At 53.6% G+C, this 23,231-nt stretch overlaps 2 protein-coding genes across 2 annotated transcripts; one reads left to right on the top strand and one right to left on the bottom strand.

The window, feature by feature from the left end:
* The first annotated feature begins 1,071 nt into the window (after positions 1-1,071).
* LOC119929841 (semaphorin-3F-like) lies at positions 1,072-14,598 on the top strand. Its single transcript, XM_038748159.1, has 16 exons — positions 1,072-1,099; positions 3,844-3,962; positions 6,718-6,872; positions 7,015-7,080; positions 7,503-7,622; positions 8,499-8,592; positions 10,059-10,178; positions 10,429-10,568; positions 11,008-11,122; positions 11,249-11,318; positions 11,535-11,679; positions 12,023-12,245; positions 12,410-12,495; positions 12,676-12,717; positions 12,854-12,999; positions 14,264-14,598. The coding sequence occupies exons 1-16, from the start codon at positions 1,077-1,079 to the stop codon at positions 14,271-14,273; spliced, it is 1,674 nt and encodes a 557-aa protein (XP_038604087.1). The 5' UTR covers positions 1,072-1,076; the 3' UTR covers positions 14,274-14,598.
* Positions 14,599-18,685: 4,087 nt separating this feature from the next.
* On the bottom strand, positions 18,686-21,234 carry LOC119929551 (lysine-specific demethylase 5C-like). Its single transcript, XM_038747723.1, has 7 exons — positions 21,184-21,234; positions 20,333-20,532; positions 19,859-19,997; positions 19,573-19,752; positions 19,290-19,430; positions 18,814-19,014; positions 18,686-18,727 (listed from the first exon to the last, which is right to left on the bottom strand). Exons 1-7 carry the CDS (start codon positions 21,232-21,234, stop codon positions 18,686-18,688), a joined length of 954 nt encoding a protein of 317 aa, XP_038603651.1.
* Positions 21,235-23,231: the final 1,997 nt, after the last annotated feature.

Below are 23,231 nucleotides of genomic sequence, written 5' to 3'. Positions count from 1 at the left end.
AGAGCTCAAGCAGCCTGTCCTCCCCCTCTGTCATCTGTGAGGTTGGCATTTGTACCCTGGTCACAGTAAACAGTGGGGAAAATAATATAATAATAATAATGGCATTTATTAAGCACTTACTATGGGCAAAGCACTGTTCTAAGCGCTGGGGAGGTTACAAGGCGATCAGGTTGTCCCACGGGGGTTCACAGTCTTAAGCCCCATTTTACAGATGAGGTAACTGAGGCCCAGAGAAGTTAAGTGACTTGCCCCAAGTCACACAGCTGACAATTGGCAGAGCCGGGATTTGAACCCATGACCTCTGACTCCAAAGCCCGGGCTCTTTCCACGCTGAAAAGGAAGTAGGCAGATTAGAGGGGTTGAATTTTCCTTTCTTTGGGCCTCAGCTTCTACTGATTGATGAATGGCTCTCTCAGGCTCCCCTTTCCTTCTTTCTCTCACCCTAACGTGAAACCCCCAAAAGCTCAGGGTCCCCAAGAAATCCAAGGGTTAAAGGCTCCGGTGCTCCACTGCAAGCCAGCGATCATTTGCCGAGGCCCAGGGGGTGAACAGTTTGTACCAGGCGGTTTTGCCCATCCGGATCATCGAGAGCAAGGAGCGGCTCCTGACCAAAGGACCGGGCTTGGGATGCCAAACCAAGATCGAGGGTCACTGGCTGTACTTCAGCCTCCACTGAGGGAGCTGGAGCTGGGTCATTAGGGCTGACTTCAAAGCCTCAACGTCCCCAGGGTGGGAAGCCCTTGCTCTTTGCTCTCTAAGCAGGTGCTCAGTGGTCCGGGGCAGCCCTAGGGGCAGATGCCACTTAAGGGTGGTGTGAGGGCATGGGAAGAAATCAGCTTGGTTTAAGGGTGGAGACTGAGTCTCAGGGGGGCCAGCACGCCCTCCCCCCCATACTTGCCCCCACCCCACCCATGGCCTGGAACCCCCAGGAGGGGATGGCACAGCTCCATCTTTGGCTTTAAAATGTGCCCAGTGGGCCAGATTCTCACCTTGGCCACGAGTTGACTCCATCAGTAGCTCTGTACTGCCTTGTCTTAAACTTCCTCCTGGATCAGTGGTTATCCAGATTGGGAAGGATGAAGGAAGGAGAGAAATTCAGGTACGGAAGGAGAAGGAAGGGGTGACGGCGAGTGCAAACAATTTGCTCAAGGAATTTGGAAAGAAATGGTAGGAGGGAAATGGGGTGATAACCAGAAGGTACTGTGTTTTTTTAGGGTAGGAGATACATGGGTATGTTTGATAGCAGCGGGGAAGGAAAGTGAGAGGTTGAAAATGGTGTTCAGGGAGGGAAGAAGTGAGGGGGCAAGTGTTTTAATAAGGGGATAAGGGATGGGGTCAGTGGCACAGGTGGAGGACTTTGAGAGGATGGTGGGAGACATTGAGATACTGCTGGGAAGGATGGAAGGGTCGAAGAGAGGTCGGGAAGAGGGAAAGACTGGAGGATGCAGGGGAGATCTGGGGGAGACCATGCCAGATGGTTTCAATTTTCCTGATGAAACAGGTGGCACGGACAGAAATGGAGAGGCAGTGGGGACAGAGGTTTTCAGAAGAGGGTTAAGTTTTTAAAACAGCTGATACAGGCAACGGACTTGGGCGTCAATAAGGATGGAGAGGGTATTGTTGCCAGAGGAAAGAGAAGGCAGAGTTAAAGTAGGTGAGGGTAAGTTGAGAAGGACGAGATCTGCCTGGTGGGTCTGAATTTCCACCAGCAGCCCTCTTTAACTCGAGCACAAAAGCAGAAGAACCATGCTATGGGGGTGATCCAGGGCTGTGGTTTGTGGTATGCGATCAGTGGAAAGACAAAGTTGTGAGTGAGTTCAGTTCAGTGGAGAGGGTGGAATTGAGAGAGTGTGGATTTATGTGTCGAGAAGGTAGGTTAGCTAAGGAGATCAAACGGTGCATGTTGACTTGAGACTATTGGAGGGGATCAAGAGATTGGAGGTCTCTGTGGGAGAACAGGTCAGATTTACAGGGAGGGGGTGTGTGGAAGAGAAGACAGGTGAGGAGGTGATGGTTGAAGAGTAGATTTTCAAAATTGGCGTGGGTAGAAATTGTAAAGAGTCTAGAGCCGAGGAGAACGAGTATGTGTCCGAGTTGGTGAGTGGGTGAGGTGAGGTGGAGCAGGAAATTGGTGGGATTGTGGAATGAGAGGAAGGCCACTGGGAACATCCTTTTGGATGGTGAAGTCCCCAAGGATCAGCTTTGGGATGGAAAAAGAGAATAGAAATGTGAGAAAAAGATCAAAGTGGTTTAGAAAGTTGGAGGAAGGGCCTGGGGGTGTTAGAAATTGGAGGGGGTGGTAAAGGCCGATGACATGGGAAAGGAAGGAAAGAGGGATGAGGGAGATAGGGTGGTGTGAAAGCAGCACTGGGGGACAGTGAGTCTTGGGGAGTGGAAGAAGGTGGGGCACCCTTGGGAGAGAGAAGTGGGGAGACAGTGTCATGTGAGGAGAGCCAGATTTCACTGATGGCTAGGAAGTGCAGTGACTGGGTGAGAAACAGGTTAAGGATGAAGGGAAGCTTTCCCAACATGGAGCAGGGGTTCGGCAGTCCACCCTAGGCAGGGGCTGTGGAATGGTGGAGGAAGAATGAGGAGAGGGGTTAGGTGAGGGGTGGGGATGGTAACTGATGGCAGGGATGGGCTGACAGGAGGGAGGGGATTGAGGAGACCGGGGGGGGAGGTCAGAACAGTTGAAGAGACAGTTCGGAGCAGCAGCAGCTGAATCTGGAATTTCTGGGGATGAATTGCAGTTCCTCAGGTGCCATATTCCACATATGGCAGCTCTCAGTCAGGGGGATCTTTCAGAGGGAATGGGCAAATGTTGATTTGTAATTAGGCATCTGTGTTGATTTGTAAGCAGTCAGTTCCCTGTACTTGAGGCAGGCTGCTCCTGGACTGAATTACCAGCTCTATATTCAGGCAGGGTGAGGATGGAGGTGATGAAGGACCGGCTATGGCTAGTTTCCTCCCGGATAGGTGGCTGGGTGCAGGTCAGAGCCCACTGCAGTTGGCTTGGCTGGGGGGAAATCAGCACCCCGCACCCATGGATGTTCCTTGGTGCAGTCCCAGGGCTGAGAGCTGAGCTTCTGCTGAATCACTGCTCCTGGGATGCCTGGTGAGGTTGGGGAGTGGCGTCCCATCCCCTTGGTGCAATTCTCAGAATCCGGGGATGTGGACTGAAGCCGGGGATCGATATCCCATCCCCTCGGTGCGTCTCTCAGAATCTGGGGGAATGGAGCGTGGTTGGGGATCAGTGTCCCATCCGCTTAGCAGAGTCTCAGGATCCCGGTGTGCAGAAAGAGGCTGGAGGTGGCTGAGGGAGGCTGGAAAGAGCTAAGAGCTGAGGGAGCAGAGGATGAGAGTTGGACAGGGGCAGAGGGGTGGGACAACAGCCTGGCCCGGGGTTTGCATCTGCACCTCAGGGGTGCCCAAGCACACCTTCATCAGAGATGTCCCCAGCATAGGAGGGAAACAGCTGGTACTTTAAAACGGTGCCCAGCCACTTAGGCCACCCATCCCCAGCCTTGACCCTGGCCTGGTCTCTTAGGGCAACAGCTCATCAGCCTGGGAATAAGAAAGGAGAGGGAGAGAGGGAGAGAGACAGACAGACAGACAGACAGAAAGTGAGAGCTATCCAGGTAAGTTCAAGTAGGTGACCATTGCGTGAGATATAGTACTAGATGTGAGCTTTGCCGTACTGTAACATTTTCCCACCTCCCCTTAGATAATATTGCTCGCATGGGCATATTTTCATTCATTCATAAGTTGTCTCTCTCTCTCTTTCCCTTCCTCCTTTTCCCTCCGCTCACCCCTCACCCCTCCTTTCTCTTCCCCTACCTCTAGGTATCCAGTGGCTCCAGCCAAGTTACGGCAGGCCTCTGTCTTGCTGCTTCTTCTGGCTCAGGGCTCCCTCCTAGAAGCCAGCTCATTGCAACTTCCTCGCTTTTCCTCAACCTTCAAGGGTAAGGCCCACCAAGAACAAAAGTCGGGCTTGGGCAGGGATCCAGAGTTCTGGGACTCTCTCGCCTCTGCCCCGTGGATGAGCAGGTTCCTCTGCCACCCTCCCTGGAGTCTCTTTAGAGAATGTATCTGGTACCGGTGATCAGAGTCGTCATGATCCTCTGGTTCTCTATGTAATGTGGTCTCAGGCATTTCTGCACCTTCCCGCCTCCTCCATTCGGGCCTCCCTGCCAGCCCCGCTGCTCTGGCACTCAGTTTTGATGACTCTTGGTCCTTAGTTAGAGCGTGGCTCCTCCTGAGAGGCCAGAAGGAGACAGGAGCTGTCTGAATTAGCTTTCTGCCACGCTTGGGCTCCACTCGACCCCCAAATTGTCCCGAGCCTGTGCAGGGCTCCGCTACCAGATGGCTGCAAGAAGGAAGGTGCTGTCTAGGGGCTGGAATAATAATAGTAATAATAATTATGGTATTTGTTAAGCACTTACTATTTGCCAAGCACTGTTCTAAGCACTGGGGTAAATACAAGTTAATCAGGTTGTCCCAAGTGGGACTCACAGTCTCAGTCCCCATTTTACAGATGAAGTGAGCGAGGCACAGAGAAGTTAAGTAACTTGCCCAAGGTCACACAGCAGACTAGTGGTCGAAGTGAGATTAGAACCCACGACCTCTGACCCCTAAGCCTGTGCTCTTTCCACTAAGATTAGGAAAGAGAATTGATTTGGGGAGCACAGGAGGAATTCCACAACCCCCCCACCCCTCACCTCACCCCAGACTCCCTGCTGCCCCTGGGATTGGCCTTTCTCTCTGAACTAGTCCCCAGAATCCCTTTGGGAGAGTAAGTGGTAGGAGGACTCTGCCCATAGTCATAATAACAGTGGTATTTGTCATGCTCTTACTCTGTGCCTCGGTACACTATACTAAGTATTGCGGTAGATACGCTACGCCCATGTCAAAGCTTTCTCCGTCTTCTCACCCTGCATCTCAGCCCGGTCTCGTCCTTCCTCTCAAGCCAACCTTAAACTGTGCCTCATTCTCACCTCACCTGCTCCCCACCTCTTCCTCACACTCACCCCCAACCAGCGCTCCCTCCTCCTCACATATGACAAGCCAATCAATCAGGTTTGCAGAGCACAGCACTTAGGACTTGGGAGAATACAGTACCGCAGAGTTGGTAGTCACATTTCCTGTCCACAAGAACCTCAGAGTCTAGAGGAAGCTTACGTTCTACACCACAGCCCTTTCTCATCCACCAAACCTTCCTAAAATCATGCCTCCTCCACGAGGTCCTTCTTGATTAATTTCTAATCTCCTCACTTGATATCCCCCAACTACCTCTTCAGTATTTCTGCGCCACCTAAGCATTTGGTAACTCATCCCCCAGCATCCCCATAGCAGTTATGTCCATATTGTTATATTCCATTTCTCCCCGAATCTGTAATTTACATTAGTGTCTGTCTCCCCATCTAGACTGTGAGCTCCGTGAGGGTAGGGATCATGTCTACCAATTCTGTTGTATCTTACTGTCCCAAGGGTTGGGTCCAGCACTCCACACTCAGTAACTGCTCATTAATTAATTAATTAATTCATTCATTCATTAACTCAACTTTATTGAGCACTTACTCTGTGTGGAGCACTGCACTAAGCACTTGGGAGAGTACAATATAAAAATAAACAAACACATTCCTTACCCACAGTGAGCTTACAATCTAGAGGGGGAGGCAGATATCAATGCAAATAAATAAATTACAGATATGTACATAAGTGCTAAGAATAATAATAATTGTGGTATTTGTTAAGCACTTACTATGTGCCAAGTACTGTTCTAAATACTGGGGTAGATACAGGGTAATCAGGTTGTCCCATGTGGGGCTCTCATTTTTAATCTCCATTTTACAGATGAGGTAACTGAGGCACAGAGAAGCTGAGTGACTCGTCCAAGGTCACACAGTAGACAAGTGGAGAAACTGGGATTAGAACCCAGGTCCTCTGACTCCCAAGCCCGTGCTCTTTCCACTAAGCCCCACTGCTTCTCTCAGGGCTGTGGGGCTGGGAGGTGGGGGAGATGAACAAAGGGAACAAGTCAGGGTGACAGAGAAGGCAGTGGGAGAAGAGGAATGGTGGGTTTAGTCATGGAAAGCCTCTTGGAGGAGATATGCCTTCAATAAGGCTTTGAAATGGGGGAGATTCATTGTCCATCGGATATTAGGAAGGAGGGCGTTCCGGGCCAGAGGGACGATGTTGGTGAGGGGTCAGAGGCGAGATAGAGGAGACTGATGAACAGTCAGAAGGTTAGCATTTGACAAGTGAAGTGTGCAGTCTGGGTCAATAAAAGCCATTGATTGACTGGTTTAATGATTGATAATCCTGCCGCCTCAGAGAGTGCTCTGGACAGGCAACTTCATTCATTCAATCGTATTTATAGAGCACTCACTGTGTGCAGAGCACTGTCCTTACCTAGGGCTCCAACTCTGTGCTCCTCTTGCCCCGCCTTCCCGGCCGCATTAGGAAAAGAGGATATTCTGAGTTCTCCCAGCAGCAATTTCCACCTTGTTCTCCCAGCCCCCCAACCTTTTAGTCTGCTGTTCCTTAAAACACAGGGGGATTTTAAGGACTGTAGACCACTTAGTGATCGGCATGGGACAGGCTGTACTCTGACCCCTTTCTGAAATCTGTTCTTCATCCCACAAATAAGTCCGGAGCGGGCAGTCCAACCAAAGCCGCTTCCTGATGTGGTCACCCCGTGGACTTTTACCTTGACAGAGGTTCTGAAGGCCAAATCGGTCAAGGAATTCATCTTCAAGTTTGAGACCAGAGACTTCCGCCTCCTGCACATGGACCAAGGCTGGATCTATGCGGGCTTACGTGACTACCTGGTGTCCTTCAGCCAGTCGAAGATGAACCGGGAGCCACTTATTGTAGGAGGAGGGGCTGAGGGGGATGGGAGGGGCAGAGCCACGAGGGATGAGAGGACGGGCAGGTGGGGAAGTTGGGGACAACCGGGGTCTCGGCTTGGGGATGAGTCTTCTGAGACTAGCCCCTCTCTTTCCCTGGTGGCAGATCAAGTGGCCAGCCTCACCGGAGAAGGAGAAGACTTGCCGGATGAAGGTGATTAAGGGCCAGGAAGTGAGTAGGATGAAAGGGCCCCTTCCTAATGGCCTCCCCGAGGGCACTCTTCCCAACTTTCTCCATCGAGCAGGTGCAGGAGTCCCGCGCTGGCCCAAGAAGGCTGTTGGGGGCAGGCTACAAGTCCTTCCCCCCGCGGACAACGGGCTGGCTAAGGGAAAACCGACGTCGAACTGGAAACCGGACCTACGTTGGATGGCACAGTCTTGATCGAGAAGGGCGAATGGGTTGGTCAGTGGGGCTCTGAGCCCCAGGCGTCTTCTCTGATCATTGTTGGGAAGCAGTGCCTTCCCCATTTCTCGCCTCCTGGAGCCCCTCCCAGCAGCTGCGGGAAGGCTGACTTATGGGATCTGGGGGACTGTTGGGGTACCGGCCTCGAGGGCTGACTCCTGTCTACCATCCTCTCCTCTCCCTCCCACCAGAACCTGTGCTTCAACTTCGTTCGCGTCATCCAGCCGCTGAACCGGACTCACCTGCTGGTGTGTGGGACTGGGGCCTTCAGTCCCATATGCGCCATTGCCAACCGTGGCAGGGACCCTCAGGTTAGGAGGGCCTGAGGGGTTGGAGGGTGAGAGTTGGGGCCGGGGGGCGACATGTGGAAAAGGCCGCTCAAGAGTGGGGCCTGGGCCTCAGGCGTCGATGCCGGGAGCCGCCCCGGGGAACCTCAGTCCCTATCCGGGACCATTGAGGGAAAAGAGACGCTTCCCTTGGGGGACTAAGGTTGTTGGCAGGCAGGGCCGGAGGGCAAGAGCACATTGGGAAGCCCGAGGGATGCTGGAATATCAAGCGATCCGAGAGCCTGTGCTCTGGGTAAATGGGGATGCCAAGGCAGACCAAAGACCCCAGATAAATGCAGGTGGCTTTGGGACTCCCAATTTAGGTATCTCCACTCAAATCTATCTGGTTCCCTTGGGTGGCTTCCTCCCGGCTCCTCCCTGGGACCAGGTCCACAGCCAGTAGCACTTGGGGCCCGAAGCGGCTCAGTTCATGGATGACTTTCCAAGCTCAATGCCTGGCAGCCAGAGACCACTAAGCCCGTGCTCAAAGTGGGTCCAAGTTCAGGGCCAGTGTTAGTGGTAGGACCGTTGGCCAGGGTCCCATCATGGGGCACTCCAGATCCTGTACACCATCCTCTCTGTCTAAGCCACCCAGTCCCTGATTCTGCTGGCCTTGGGTGGGCCCATGTTAATTCCTTGCCTGAACGCCATGTCGGTCTAATCCAGTCCCGGCTGGGCTTGGCCTATGGGATGAATACAGCAGGAGGGATGTTAGGAAGCGGGTGAGGAGAATTCCTGAGGTGGAAACGTTGATGAGAAGTCCCAGGAGGGGGAAGCTGGGAGGATGGTGGTGGCCCCATGCCTGTTACAGGGCTGTAAGGGAGATGGCCCGGGAGTGCTCATTCTGGCTCTGCTCCGTAGGATTTTGTGTTTCACCTGGTGCGCAACAGCCAAACCTCAGGGCTGGGAAGTTGTTCCTACAGCCCCCACTACGAGAGTATGGCCACATTCATTGGTAAGGGGCAACCGGGAGGGAGGGAGAGAGAGAGGGACGAGGGGATGGAGGGGAAGCAGCCTAGCCGAGTGGAAAAAGCACAGCCTTGGGTCTGATACCTTTTTTTTTCTTTTGAAAAAGTATTAGTATTTAAGTGTTTACTATGTGCCAGGCACTGGACTAAGTGCTGGGGTAGTTAAAAGCTAATAATAATAATTGTGGTATTTTTTAAGCACTTATAATGTGCCAGGCATTGTACTAAGCTCTAAGGTGGATACGAGCAAATCGGGTTGACTGAGTTCTGGTCCCACGTGGGGCTTACAGTCTCAATCCACATTTTAGAGATGAGGTAACTGAGTGTCACCAGTTGTCCGGGGATGGCTTTGTTCAGTAATTGGTAAAGCGAGAGAAAGAGAGAGAGAGAGACAGAGAGAGACAGAGAGAGGGAGAGAGGCCGAGGACAGAAAGGCTGAGTTTTATATAAAATGTATTCTGCGAGGTGAATTGAATTATTCAGTTGTTTAGGAGCAATGGATTGAACTTACCTTTTGGGAGGAATGTGATCAATTAGTAATATTAATGCTTCCGTAATGGGAGGAACACACTCATACGTTACTTGTGCTTGGGTGAGGCTGCTATCTCTCACCCATGTGCTCCCACTAGGGAAGAATCCACGTGCTTTCCCACATGGGAAGAATCCACTTACTTTCCCACATGGGAGAAATTCATTACATTACCCATGCACGTGGTGGATGGCTAGCTCTCACCATGTGTTCTCTCTACATGGGAGGAATCCACTTATGCTTCCCGTTTGCACTGGGGCACCTGGCTTCCACCCACCCGTCCCGCGGCCTTTTCCTCAGTATGTTGGTTCTGGTTTCAGAGCAGGCATCTGGCCTTCTGGGCAGAGAAAGACACGTGGGCCACCGCTGCTGCTGCGTGTCTTGGTGTTCTGCCCCCAGAAGGTCAGAGGCGACAGGTATTTATCACCTGTGCTCCTAGGCCATTCCAGTTTCCAGCCTCAGTTTATCCAATCTCTGCCCTCCCCCCTGCTCCATACCTAATTTTATTGGCACGGGGGCGAGGGACACCTTCTGTATTCCCGGCTTGGGCTGCCAATCTAGCAGTTTTGGTCATGGGGGCGGACAGGCCAATGTCCTGTTTCCTAGGCCACTAATCCCGGCTTTACCACTCATCTGCTGGGTGACTTTGGGCAAGTGACTTAACTTCTCTGGGCCAGATTTACCTCACTTGTAGACAAGGGATTCTTCCTTCCTCTGACTGTGAGCCTCCTGAGGGACAGGGACTGTGTTCAACCTAATTATCTTGTATCAACCCCAGTGCCTATTACGGTGCCTGGCTCATAGCAAGCACTTCTCAAGAACCATTAAAAACAAATAAATCAAAAAGGGGAGAAGCTCTAGCTCTGAATCGCTGCGGGTCCGGCCTTGGTGGACTAACCCTATCTTGTCCTTTGCTCCTCTCAGATGGGAATCTGTACACAGGCGTGTACATGAACTTCATAGGCAGTGACCCTGCCATCTTCCGCACCACGGGGCACCTTCCGACCCTCCGTTCAGACTCGTACAACAACCTCTGGCTCAACGGTAGGGAGGGTCTACTTCAATCTCTGTTCCTTCTCCGCCTCTGTACCTGGTCCGATCCTGCTCCATCTTTCCCGATCTCTTTCCACAACCCCGCCTTGATTCGGCCTCCCACCTCTGCCCAAGCTGGAACCCAACCATGTGGGAGAGGCCCCTTTGGACGACTCTTACCTTTGGGGTACCACGTGAGGGAGGGATTGCCCCTCCAGCTGCCTTCCTGCTCTCTCATGGGTCCTGCTGCCCCGTGGCTCAGCTCCCGAGTTCCTGAAGGCCTTCAAGATCTCAGACAGCCTCAACCGCAATGACGACAAACTCTACTTCTTCTTCCGGGAGAAAGCAATCCAAGGCTTACCAGAACCGACCGTACTCGCTCTTGTCGGTCGCGTTTGCTTGGTGAGGAGCTGGGCCCCAAGGGATTGGAATGACTGTCCCCCGAGGAGTCAGAAGTAGCCAGCTGAAAACCACTGGCCGCCGTTTCCCAGGTGAAACAAGAAAGGGTCAATTTCTGCCCACACCTGTGGCCCCCCCCCAAACCCTAAAGAGGTTCACTCCAAGGCCCCTTGGAGGGATTTAGGTTTGCCCACCAGCCTTTGACCTAGACCCCTAGAACTTGGTTCTTGGGAATAGCCAGATCCAGTCCAGTCCAGAACCTACAAGTGAGTGGTCCAGTATGGAAAAGGGAGAGCAGTAGATTTTCCAGGTCAGTTTCTGCTTTTCTTGGCCTTAGCCTCTTGTAGTTCCTTCCCAATCTTAGAGGGTGAACAACACTCTGGGTTTGTGAGGGAAGAAAAGACAGGGTATGGTGCTGGGGCCACATTCCCTTGCTCTTCAGAATGATGTCGGAGGGCAGTACCTGCTGACAAACCAGTGGACGACGTTCCTGAAAGCCCGGCTAGTGTGTTTTGTGACCGAGAAAGATGGCAGGAAGACCTTTTTCAACAAACTCCGTGAGCACGGGCTGGGGGCTAATGTGGGGGGAGGGTGGGTCTTGGGGGAGACCCAAGACCCACCTGCAAATGCTTTTGCAGTTTGTCATGGGAAATGAGACCTCACAACGTGTCTATTTCCTCCAGAGGATGTCTTCATCCATCCTGTCGATGACAAGAGAGACCCTCTAATCTATGGCATCTTCACCACCCCTAGGTACCGCCTGAGGCTGTTCCCCTCAGAAGGACCTTCCCTTCCCCCACAGACTCCCGCTCAGTTATCCCTAGCCTGTCCTCCTGTCCCTACTCACTGAGTCACCAAAGTGTGTCACCTGGGCTCTGGGTTGGTTCCCAATGAGGTTTTGGAGACCCTTAGGGTTAGGAGAGCACTCTGGATCTCTTTCATCATCTTGCTTCTCCCTTCCCTCTCCAGTGATCAACTTCAGGGCTCAGCCATCTGTGTTTATTCCATGGCTGACATTCGTGCGGCCTTTAATGGGTCTTTCACCGACAAGATTAGCTCCACCAACACGGGGGAGCCTTACACAGGTGACGTGCCCACTCCTCGACCTGGCTCGGTGAGTGCTTGGGTAGGACAGGCCTCAGGTGGGTGCACTGGTTTGTGTTACTTTATTAGCCCAGAGAAGTCCCAGTATCAGTCCCAGTATCCCTCAGCGAGCCAGGCCTCTGGGAAAGCATCACCCCTGGATGGGGGGGTGTCCCTGAGAGTGAGGCCCGGCTCTCCTTTGACCCCAACTGGATCCAGTCACCATGACTACAGGGGTCTTCTTGGAATCGACCAGACTTGGGCTAAAGGGGGCCTGATTGGCCCAGATGGAAGGGGGAGTCTAATGTGGGTAACGAGGAGGGAACTGGTGGCGTCGCTTTGGGAACAAAACATGTTCATCCCTTTGTCTATAGTGCCCAGGGGGTGTTTCCGCCCCAAACTTCCACTCCTCCAAGGCCTTTCCCAGTAAGATGATCGAATTCATCCGCACCCATCCACTCATGTTCAACCCCGTGTACCCCCTGCAACGCCGGCCCCTGTTTGTGCGTACGGGTCCCAACTCCACCTTCACGACTGGGGTCATGGACGTTGTGAAAGCTGCGGATGGAAGCTATAAAGTGTTCCACCTGGGCACAGGTATGGAGACCGCGTTCTGGGCACAGGGAGTAGGGCTGCACCCTGCCCGCCGCGCCCAGCCGAGGGGAGCCAGAGCCCAGCACGTCTCTGCCTCTCTGGTGCCGGTGGGGACCCAGAGGGCCCCACCTGAGCTCCTGGGCTCAGTGGGCATCCGTGTCCCTCAGCCCACGGTACCGTGCAGAAGGTGGCGGTGCTCGAGAGCAACGGGACCACTGAGGCCGTGAACCTGGAGGAGGTGGCGGTGTTCCGGGTGAGCCCAACCATCCTCGCCCGCTCAGACACCTTCTGATCCTGACTCTTGGACATCCCTTCCCATCTGTCTCCCCTCTGAGGATCCACTTCTTGGTCCCTGCCCTTTTTGTTTTACCCCTCCTGCCTCAGAACCTCCCATTCTGCCCCATGTCTCCCTCTTCTCTCTTCCTGCCCACAGACCCCAGCGCCGGTGAAGACCATGATGATCTCGTCTAACCAGGTACGGCCAGAGTCCTTCTGCCCCAAACCATGCTGGGGGAGGTGGAAGGGTGGGAAAAAGGCTGCGGCGAGGTTGCGCTGTTGGCGCGGGGAGCGACTGTGCCCTCGATGGCCCCTCTGATCCTTCTGACCTGCAGGAAAATCTATTCGTGGCCTCGGATACGGGTCTGAGCCAGCTGAAGTTGCAGCGCTGCCCACCTTACAAGACATGTGCCCTGTGCTGCAGGGTCCGGGACCCCTACTGCATCAGTCCTTTGAAGAGCTGCTCCCCTAAAGTCAAAAGGTCAGAGTTGGGAGTGGCGCTGGGGGAGGGAGGAGCAAAGCTACAGGGAACGGAGAGCACCTGTGTACATTTCTGGCTCCACCCAGAAGTCTGTCCTCTCCCATGCCTCAGTGGTCCCGAAATGACCCCAAGGCCAGGCTGCCTCTGTGTAACAACAGCAATAAGCACAAGACGGGCACAGTTCTCACCTACCTCACTGGGCTGGCACCACTGTCCCCGCACCCATGAGCAGTTGCCCACGAGGCTGGGGGCTCCGGTCCACCTCTGAGCTACTTGTGGGAAAACAACACGTGCGTAGTCGCAACACCAATCGCAGTAACCCGCACGTGATCTGTGGCTCCTGAGTCCTGGGCCAGGTCTGACAGGCACAAAGCCACCCAAGCTGCACCCAGGCCAGGTTTGGACAGGTCTCCATTTTGGTTGGCGAGGGGCTGCAGTATGGCAGGGCAGGGCCGGGCTGAGCCCCCCGCCCCACCTCCACAAACTGAAAGTTAGTTACCTTAATGGGAAGTGGCCTGGGCATCCCTCATGGGGCACTGAAACAATTCAGATTATTAATTATTATTAAGCCCCATTTTACTGATGAGGTAACAGGCCCAGAGAAGTTAAGTGGCTCGCCCAAGGTCACACAGCAGACAAGTGGCGGAGTCGGGCTGAGAACCAATGAGCTTCTGAATCCCAGGCTCGTGTTCTCTCCCCTACTCCTGGATGCTTCTCCGCTCAGCTTCTCCATGTGCTGGAGCTACTGAAACTCTCAGGAGGGTTGACCTGGCCAAAGAACAGGGGCAAGAGTGGGATGAGCCAATACTGGGAAAATCTCTCCCTAGCACCTCCTCCTTCCTTAGTGCCCCTTCCCATTTCCCGCACCCACTTCCTGTCCTCCCAACAACATTCCCCGTGCCCCTCGGTCCTCCCTGACCACCTTGGCCGTTCCGGCACCTCACGGTGGAGTGATAGTACCCGTCTGCCCGGCCACTGGGTCCCCGCTTCAAGACCAAAGAGAGGAGGGACTGGCCCCAAACTGCCCCTCCCGCCGTGCAGAGCGGGGTAGGGTGGGTGGGAAGGGAGGGGGCATCACTCAGAGTGTTTGGCTCTGCCTTCTGCCCACCGGCCATTGAGCAGCTTTGGCCTGACTGTGCAGGGCTTGGGCCCAAGGCTGCTGGAGAAGGAGGGAAGAGCGAAGAACTGAGCGACAGTTGTATCCAGTGGGCACTCTTCTCTCCTGATAACCCTGTTCCCCTTCTCCACCCTCTGTCTCCCACAGGTGCTGTTAGTGCTAGTGACCCGGGGCTGGTGAGACGGGGTGCCAACCAGAAGACTTAGACTTAGCCAAGGAGTACGTATGCCACCATCTTACGGCCCATATGGGCTAGCCTCTCCTGCCTTCACTTAAGTCCCACCTTACCTGTACAGCTGGGCCAGTGAAGACCTCGGGGTATCGGCAGGGGAGGAGTGGAGAGGCTAGCAGCCTGGGGGAGGGACTTAAATTGTTACTGCTTCATTAAAAGTATAGGTTGCGTCCCACCCGCTCTGCAAAATGGGGAGGGGAGGCGGTTGCTATTTGCTGTGCTTATTAAAGCCAGGAGTCACTGCTTTGCATCTGGACCCATGTGTTTGCTTCCAGGTTGTTGGTGAAGAGGGTAGGAGGATGTGGGCTCGGCTCTGACGCATGAAAGCTTAACCTGGGCCAAGAATTCCCCTCCCGTTGGTAGGAGACACCCAAGCTCGGCCCGTCGCCCCTCCCAGAACCGGGCACCAGGCTAGAAAGCTAGCAGGGTGAGAGGGAGGGCAGGTTGGAGCTTTGAGAAAGCCATGTCATCACGTTCATCCATTTCCCCCCCAGCTGAACCCCAGAGGAAAGGTGTGCAGTGTGGTCTAGAGCGTAAAGCACGGGCATGGGAGTCAGAAGGATCTGGGTTCTCATCCCGACTCCACTCCTTGTCTGCTGTGTGACCTTGGGCAAGTCACAGCTTCTCTGTAAAACGGGGATTAAGACTGTGAGCCCCATGTGGGACATGGACTGTGTCCTGTCCGATTAGTTTGCATTTACCCCAGTGCTTCGTAGTGCCGTGCACCTAGTAAGCACTTAACAAATACCTATTAAAAAAAACAAGCCTCCCACCACCAGTCCCAGGAGGTTCAATTTAAAACCAAGCAGGCAGGTGGCTCCATCCCGGGACCCTCCTGGATACCTGTGATCTCTCACACCTTCCCTTCTCAGCTGTGTGGGTGTTAGGCCTTGTCCCTGCCCCATTTTTCAATCACAGGAAAGAAAGCCCTCTCAGTGAGGCCCTCTCTGTGTCATTGCTCCTGGTGGCTGAGGGGAGCTGGGTGAGAGGGGGCAGGAGGGCAGGGATACTGACCTGGGCTGAGTCACCTGGGCTCCTGCTCAGGGTCACGCAGGGCAAGCAGGATGGATGCCAGCTCCCTCAACCTTGGGGCAGCCAACAGTACTGCCGCCCCCACCCCCAAAATCCGGGGGTTCCTGCAGCTGAATAGCTGCAGCCTGCTGTGATGGCCTGGAAGAGAGAGGGTAGGGCCTAAGAAGGTCAGAAACTGGCCCAAATCTCTGGTGCGTTGGGGAAGGTTAGCTACCAAGAACAGGGTCAGTCATCCTGAGCAAGACAGACTTGGCGGTTGAGGCCTCAGAAACTCCCGCATCACATTCTCTGTCTGGCAAGACTGGACCACAAGTAGCCGAGACCTTCAAGCTTTAATTTTACCTCCCTGGAAAACATGAGAACTGGACCCATGGCTCTACAGCTCTTTCTGTCTGTCTTCCCCTCCCCAAAATCTTTCTTCCCATACTCCTTTTCTTCCAGTGGCTCTGGGAGCCAGAGGACATGGGTTTCAATCCCAGCTCTGCCACATGTCTATTGTGTGACCTTGGGCAAGTCACTTAACTTCCCCTGGGCCTCAGTTACCTCATCTGTAAAATGGGGATTGAGACTAGAAGCCCTATGTGGGACAGGGATTGCATCCAACCAGATTATCTTGTATCTACCCCAGTGTTTAGTAATCAGTGCTTAACGATTACCACAATTCCTATTATTCTACTTAGACTGTGAGCTTCATGTGGGACCTGAGGTAACTTAGTCCTTAGTCCTACCTCTGGCCTGGAAGGCCCTCCCTCCTCATATCTGACAAGCAATTACTGTCTCCAAGGGTAAGCACTTGGGATTGTACAATATAACACTTGGGAGGGACACTGAGGCTTGCTCCCATTGTTCACCCCCCCCCCCGCCCCCAGCTCCACGACACTTATGTACATATCGATAATTTATATAATTGTCTGTCTCCCCACCTAGAGTGTAAGCTCATTGTTGGCAGGGAATATGTATTGTACTCTTCTGAGTGCTTAGTACAGTGCTCTGCACACAGTAAGTGCTCAATAAATGATCGACTAAAGTGTTTGGTACATAATAACCACTTAAATACCACTGTTACTATGTTCCTGTACCGCTCCTGTGCCACCATCGTAGCTGGCTCCAAGTAGCTCTGTCCAATTAAGAGTGGCACAAGGGAAAGGAAGGGAATTTTCCTGAGTCCTTTGACGCTATGTGGTCCCCCACCAGTCAGTGCACCAAAATTGTGTCCAGGACAGCCCCCAGACCCCGAGGGATGCACAGACTAGCGCGCCTGGCACCGTTAAGCACGACCCACCTACCGGCTGCTTGGACATCAGGAATGATGTACCCCGCCTGGAGCTACCGTGGTGGTCACGGGCACGTGAGAGGAATCGCTGTGGGGAATGGTTGGTAAACTTAGTCATAGGCGTTTTCCTGGCTTTTTTTTTTTTTACTAGATGGTGGGTCTGTGTACGAGGGGCTTGGGAGGAGAGAGGAGGAGGCCTGAGGTAAGGCCTGATAAAGATAAATAAGGATTCAGCATTAGGCCTTTCCCCCAGTGACCCTGTTAGGGAAAAATGGAGCTGGCTCAACAAAAATAAATTGCAAAGGCAGTTTCAGAGATGAGATTCCTCTCATTGCAGCCTCCTTGTTCCTCCCCTCACCCACACAAAAATCAAAAAGAGGTACCCACCCCTCTAACTTGAATACCTTGAACGAGTTGGAACTTCCCCCCCTCCCCTGGCCCCGGCCACCCTCCTACAGAGATGGTGGCCGGGGGCGGAGAGCAGGGGGATGGTTGGACAGGTGGGTAATCACATCTTGAACTTGTAGAAGCCATTGAGAGATCCAAGTCATATCAGCTGTGAGTGAGGGGGGAGACAGAGGGAGAAGGTGGGTTGGGAGAGAAGCATATCATGATTCTCATCTTCACTGCCACATGGCACCTGCCATTCCCCTCTCCCCTGCCCCACCATTCCCTGATGCCAGGAAGAGGAAAACTGAATGGGGAACTAACTCCAACTTCAAAGTGGCTTGTTCCCCACAACTCAGCTATTCCTCCCCACTGACCCTCAACACGTGCGTGCGTGTGTGTGTCTGCACATGCTCACGTGCTCCTTCCTCTCAGTGCCGCTAGCCGCCCAAGTTAACCTCTCGTGTTGGGACAGTGGGAGGGGGAGGAAGGGGAATGGAGGGAATGCCTTCCTGCCTCCCACCCCATTATTGGGCACCTCTTTCATTAGCTCATCCTCAGTCTGTCTCCTAGGGGAGGGTCCCTTCTGCTACGCTCAGTTCTCCCAGGTTTTCTCATTTTACAGATAAGGAAACGGAGGACCAGCAGTTTAGTAACTTGCCCAAGGCTATACGGCAAGCAAGTGGCAAAACCAGGATAAGAATCCAAGTCTTTTGGACTTTCGGGCTCACGCTCTTTCCACTAGCCGCACTGCTCTGTAAATGCCTGCCCAATCCAGAACAGATACCAGGCCTGCCTGAGGGCAGTGAGGAGGTCTTCCCTAAGTGCAGGCAGTCTCAACTCCAACTTCTGACCAGCTGAGTGTCCAGAGCAGCAGGCACAGGCTTGGGGCTTCTGAGGAACTGTGGGCCCTGGGCTCCCATCCCATCACTCGGTTCTGGGGACCAATGCCGTCATTTAGGAATCTATCCTTTCCTAACCTGAACTTCTGGTCCCCTCTCAAGAGGGCTGGATCCAGGCCCTTTAAGCCCAGTCTGTTAAATCATCACTTGAAGTAGGCCTACTAGGGTGGGGACAAAGCCTCTGGCCTTCACAGCTTCTGCTCCTCCTCCTTTTGGCCCCTGTTCTTGAGCCCAATGGGCTACCTAAGACAGCCAACCAGTCTATCCCATAACCACCACAATCGGGCATGTGAGAAATCTTCCCTGAGTCCAACCTTGCCCCCGTCCCTCACAGAATTCCGGGCAGGCTCTGGGGATGAGGCCAAGGAGAGAAAGTTAGTGAAGCCCACTGGGCTGGAGTTAAGGGAGGGCCAGAGCAGCAGACTGTTTTCAAGTGGAGCCCCACTAACAGGTAAGCGTGTGGGGGGAGGACTCATCGCACAGGAACCACCACTTATGGAAGCAAAGGCACTGAAGCCCCAGTAGCTGAAGTGGAAAGATCGGGCTAGGAACTGTGGGAGTTGAAGAATCAAACATGCCCGGGAAGGGGATGGAAAAGGGATTGGAGGGGACAGGGATACTTACCTGTGCAGGGAGGAAGAGGAGGAGGCTGAGGGGAAGCGAGATCATCTTCAAGAGTTGAGAACGGGCCGCTGAGCAGAGAGCAGAAACTGGATGATCACAGTCCCAGAACCTCTCAATTCCTACAGTTTCTGCAGGGCCACCAGCAAGGCCAGGATAGTCTCCTGGCAGGGACGGCGTGACCGCATGCATAGCGGGCACAGGAACTTGGCATCCCGGTCCCACCAGGCCAGGGAGGGGCACTGGGTGCCCAGGCGGGGGGGGCCACGCAGCCCCCGTGGAACCAGTCCCGGCACAGGTCGCACTGCAGCGTGGCCTCACCCGTCGGCTGCCCGCACACACAGGAGGCCGCCGACGTGGACAGACGCGGACACGGCTTGGCTGCATTGGTCCAGCGCAGCTGCAGGATGCCCTCCTTCTCTTTCTGCTCCCCCTCCTTGAAGGCCAGGATCTGTGTGAGGAGGGTAGCATCAGGGGCAACCCACCACCCGAGTCCCGCTCCGGAGCCGGACCCCCGGGACGGGGAGGCCCCAAGGCGTTCCACGTTCCCTCTTGTGTCCTCGTCAGGTGGCCCCCTCTGAGGAGAGAAGGCGCTGGCTGGAGTGACTGGCCGCGGCAACCCTGGGGTGGGGGCTGGGCCCGGGACGCGGAAACACTTGGCTCACCGGGGATGGCCCCATCCCCCCACGTCCCCATTTCCCCTCCCCGGTCGCCGCCACCTCTCACCACAGAGCCCGGGTCCCTGAGGTCTTGTGCGGAAAGGCCCAGGCTCTCTGTGTCCGATTTGTACAGTCCCAGTTCCTTCTCCTTTTTCCACTTGGTGCGTTTCACGCTGTCTGAGCCTGCATCCGCACAGGGGCACAGCACCTGGGGACGCGAAGAGGCGGGGCCGGGCACCTTAGAAGGTCGCAGTCTCAGAGCCCTCTTCCCGTCCCCCCATTCCTGAAACCGGGAATTCCTGGGAGTCGCCCCCCGGAAGGAGAAGCGTGTGCGTCCACCGGCGCCTCACCTCAAGCAGGGTGTAGCACGAGTTCTTCTTCAGGAAGGTCTTGGAGGCCTTTTCCCGCCACGAGTGGGCCGTCAGGACCTGCAGCTCCAGCTGCCGCAACTCTTCCAATCCCACGGGCAGATCTCGGCCCACGGCCACTAGTCCCTCCAAGTCATCCAGGCATGGGTAGTGATCTCCGTTCTGCAGGGGTTCGGAGGAAGTAAGGATGAGGGGGAAAGAGGAAAAGGGGGCTCCTTGAGGCATCGCCTGGAGGAGGGAGGATGGACTTGGGGAGGCCATCACTCACCTGGATCTCCTCCACATCGGCGATCCAAGCCCGGGCCTTGGCCAGTGCCTCTTTGAGGGCAAGGATGTTGGGCAGGTGGACGGGGATGTTCTCAGCCTCCCTGATGATGGCTTCCAACGTGGCCGGGGGGTGCTTCTGCCTGCAGGGCCGGTGAGCATGGGGAAGGACAGGGAGGTGAGTCCTTGCGGGTGGGGGTGGGAAAGCGTCCCTCTTCATTCTGCTCTCTGGCCCCGGACTGGGTCCCCCGGAAAACAGGGACAAGCTTTGCTGCGGGCCAGGCCTCTCACGTTGCCTTTCCCACCGAGGCCCAGCTTGTCCCGTACTGCCTTTCCAATATTAAGATGTGGTGGGAAGCCCAGAAGGTAGGCCTCCAACCCTGCCATCTCCACAACAAGCAAGGACCATCCCCGGCCGGGAGGAGAACAAGGGGAAACCCCACCGCCCGGGCTTAGCCCAGAACGGGGCCCCGCAGACCTGGCCTCCAGGCAGATGTGAGCCTTCTCCTCCCAGCGCTCCGCGATGGTGAGCAGCTCCTGCAGCTCAGCGAGGGCCTTCTCCACGGCAGGGCTGGGGGCCACTCCAGCCCCGGAGGCCAAGAGGCCCCGCATGACGGCCAGGGTGCCCCGCTGGGCGGGGGGAGCCAGGGCCCGCTTCACTTCCTCCAGCCAGCGGCCCTGCTGGACCTGCCGCCTCAGCCACCTCCACCCTGTTTGGTTTTGTTGTCTATCTCCCCCTTCTAGACTGTGAGCCTGTTGTTGGATAGGGATTGTCTCTATCTGTTGCCGAATTGTACTGTCCAAGCGCTTAGTATAGTGCTCTGCACACAGTAAGCGCTCAATAAATGGGGAATAATAATAATAATAATAAACAATTAATAATAAATAAATTAATTAATCTACTTAACAAATAATAAATAAATAAATAATAAAATAATAATGCTCAATAATGGGGAAGCAGCGTGGCTCAGTGGAAAGAGCCCGGGCTTTGGAATCAGCGGTCAGAGGTTCAAATTCCGGCTCCGCCACTTGTCAGCTGTGTGACTTTGGGCAACTCACTTCACTTCTCTGTGCCTCAGTTCCCTCACCTGTAAAATGGGGATTAAGACCGTGAGCCCCCCGTGGGACAACATGATCCCCTTGTAATCTCCCCAGCACTTAGAACAGTGCTTTGCTCATAGTAAGCGCTTAATAAATGCCATTATTATTATTATTATTATAAATACGATTGAATGAATGAATGAATGAATACGATTGAGTGAAAAAATGGGCTCAATAAACACCATTGATGAGGATGACTGCTTTCCGCTCCTCCCCACCTCTTCCTACCACAGAAGGGAACGACATCTGCCGCCCGCTTTCAAAGCTAACGGCTTCCATTCGTTCAATCGTGTTTATTTATTTATTATTACTGTGTGTGACCCGACTCCAGATCCCTCAGTGGAGGCTGAAGTACGGCCAGTGACCCCCTTTCTCGGTGGCAAGCACCTCCTTGTCCCCGATGGTTCGGAAGGGCAAGGCCACCCGGTACGGGCCGTCCTGGCTCTGGGCCTCAGCAAACCATTGCCTGCTCGCACGGGAATGATGATGCCTTTAACTCTTTGCTCTAGTGGATAGAGCACAGGCCTGGAAGTTTTCTGACTTTCTCGAGTTCTAATCCCAGCTCTGCCACTGGCCAGCTGTGTGAACTTGGCAAGTCGACTAATAATTACGATGGCATTTCTCTGTGCCTCAGTTACCTCATCCGAAATGGAGCTGAAGACTGTGAGCCCCGTGTGGGATATGGATTGTGTCTAACCTGATTAACTTGTATCCACCCTAGCCCTTAGTACAGTGCCTGGTGCATAAAAAGTGCTTAACAAACACCATGAGAAAAACAAGCTGGACTTTTCAGGCTCAGTTGGGCGAGGTGTTCATCAATCAATGGTATTTATAAAATGCTTACTGGGTGCAGAGTACTATACTAAAAGCTTGGAATAATACTGCACAATAGGGTTGGTGAACATGATCCCTACCCGCAAGGAGCTTCCAGTCAAAGCTCTACTGAAGTGCACCTCTTCCAATTTGTACTTCCCAAGCGCTTAGTACAGTGCTCTGCACATAGTAAGCGCTCAATAAATACGATTGATGATGATGAAGTGCACCTCTTCCAAGAGGTCTTCCCAGGCTAAGCCCGCTTTTCCTCAGCTCTCCCTCCCTTTCGCGTCACCTCAACTCACTCCCTTTGCGCTTCCCCCCCTCCCCATCCCACAGCACTTACATATATATCTATAATTCTGTTTATTTATATTTATACCTGTTTACTTGTTTTGATGTCTGTCTCCCCCCCGGCCACCCAACCTAGACTGTAAACCTGTTGTGAGCAGGGATTGTCTCTCTTTATTGCTGTATTGTACTTTCCAAGCATTAAGTACAGTGCTCTGCACACAGTAAGCGCTCAGTAAGTACGAATGAATGAATGAACAGAGGAGTAGACTCAAGACGGGAGAAATTGAGGCACTAAGAGATGGAAGCAGTCTCGGCGTGGCTCAGTGGAAAGAGCCCGGGCTTTGGAGTCAGAGGTCATGGGTTCAAACCCCGGCTCCGCCAGTTGTCAGCTGTGTGACCTTGGGCAAGTCACTTCACTTCTCTGTGCCTCAGTTACCTCATCTGTAAAATGGGGATTAAGACTGTGAGCCCCCCGTGGGACAAAAACCTGATCACCTGGTATCCTCCCAGCGCTTAGAACAGTGCTTTGCACATAGTAAGCACTTAACAAATACCATTATTATTATTTTTACACCCTATTAGAGCTCAGTTCCACACTTCAGTCTCTCAGATGCAGCGGATGGCATGGATGGCTTTGGTAGCTGAGGTCATTACAGATTCCAGGGCTGGAAGCAATCAGTCAATAAATCACTGGGGTCTACTGAGCCCTTACTGGATGCAGAGCACTATACTAAGCATCAGGAAAGCACAGTCTAAAAGAGGTCCTGCCCACAAGGAACTTGCAGGCTAGTGGGGGAGACAGATATTAAAATTAATTACAGATGGGGAAATTGGAAGAGTACAGGATACGTACAAAAGTGCTGAGGGTGGTGTGAAAAATAAGTGTTTAAGGGTTATAGATCCAAGTGACGCAGAAGGGAGGGTGAATACGAGAGGAGGGCTTATTTGGGGAAGACCTCTTGGAGATGTGGTTTTTGGAGGGCTTTGAAGGTCTCAGAGGAAATTTACTGTTAACTACTAATTTACTATTTAGGAGAACTTTGAAGGTGACAAGGGTGATAGTCTGTTGGACATAAATGCAAATGACTTCCAAATCAACCTCCTTAGTCCCAACCTCTTTCCTTCTCTTCAATCTCATATCACCTCCTGTTTCCAGGACACCTCTACAT

Source organism: Tachyglossus aculeatus, chromosome 6, assembly GCF_015852505.1.
Source record: "Tachyglossus aculeatus isolate mTacAcu1 chromosome 6, mTacAcu1.pri, whole genome shotgun sequence".
NCBI classification, from domain to species: Eukaryota; Metazoa; Chordata; class Mammalia; order Monotremata; family Tachyglossidae; genus Tachyglossus; species Tachyglossus aculeatus.
The sequence above is the reverse complement of the archived record's forward strand: the minus strand, read 5'-3'. Positions and strand labels throughout refer to the sequence as shown.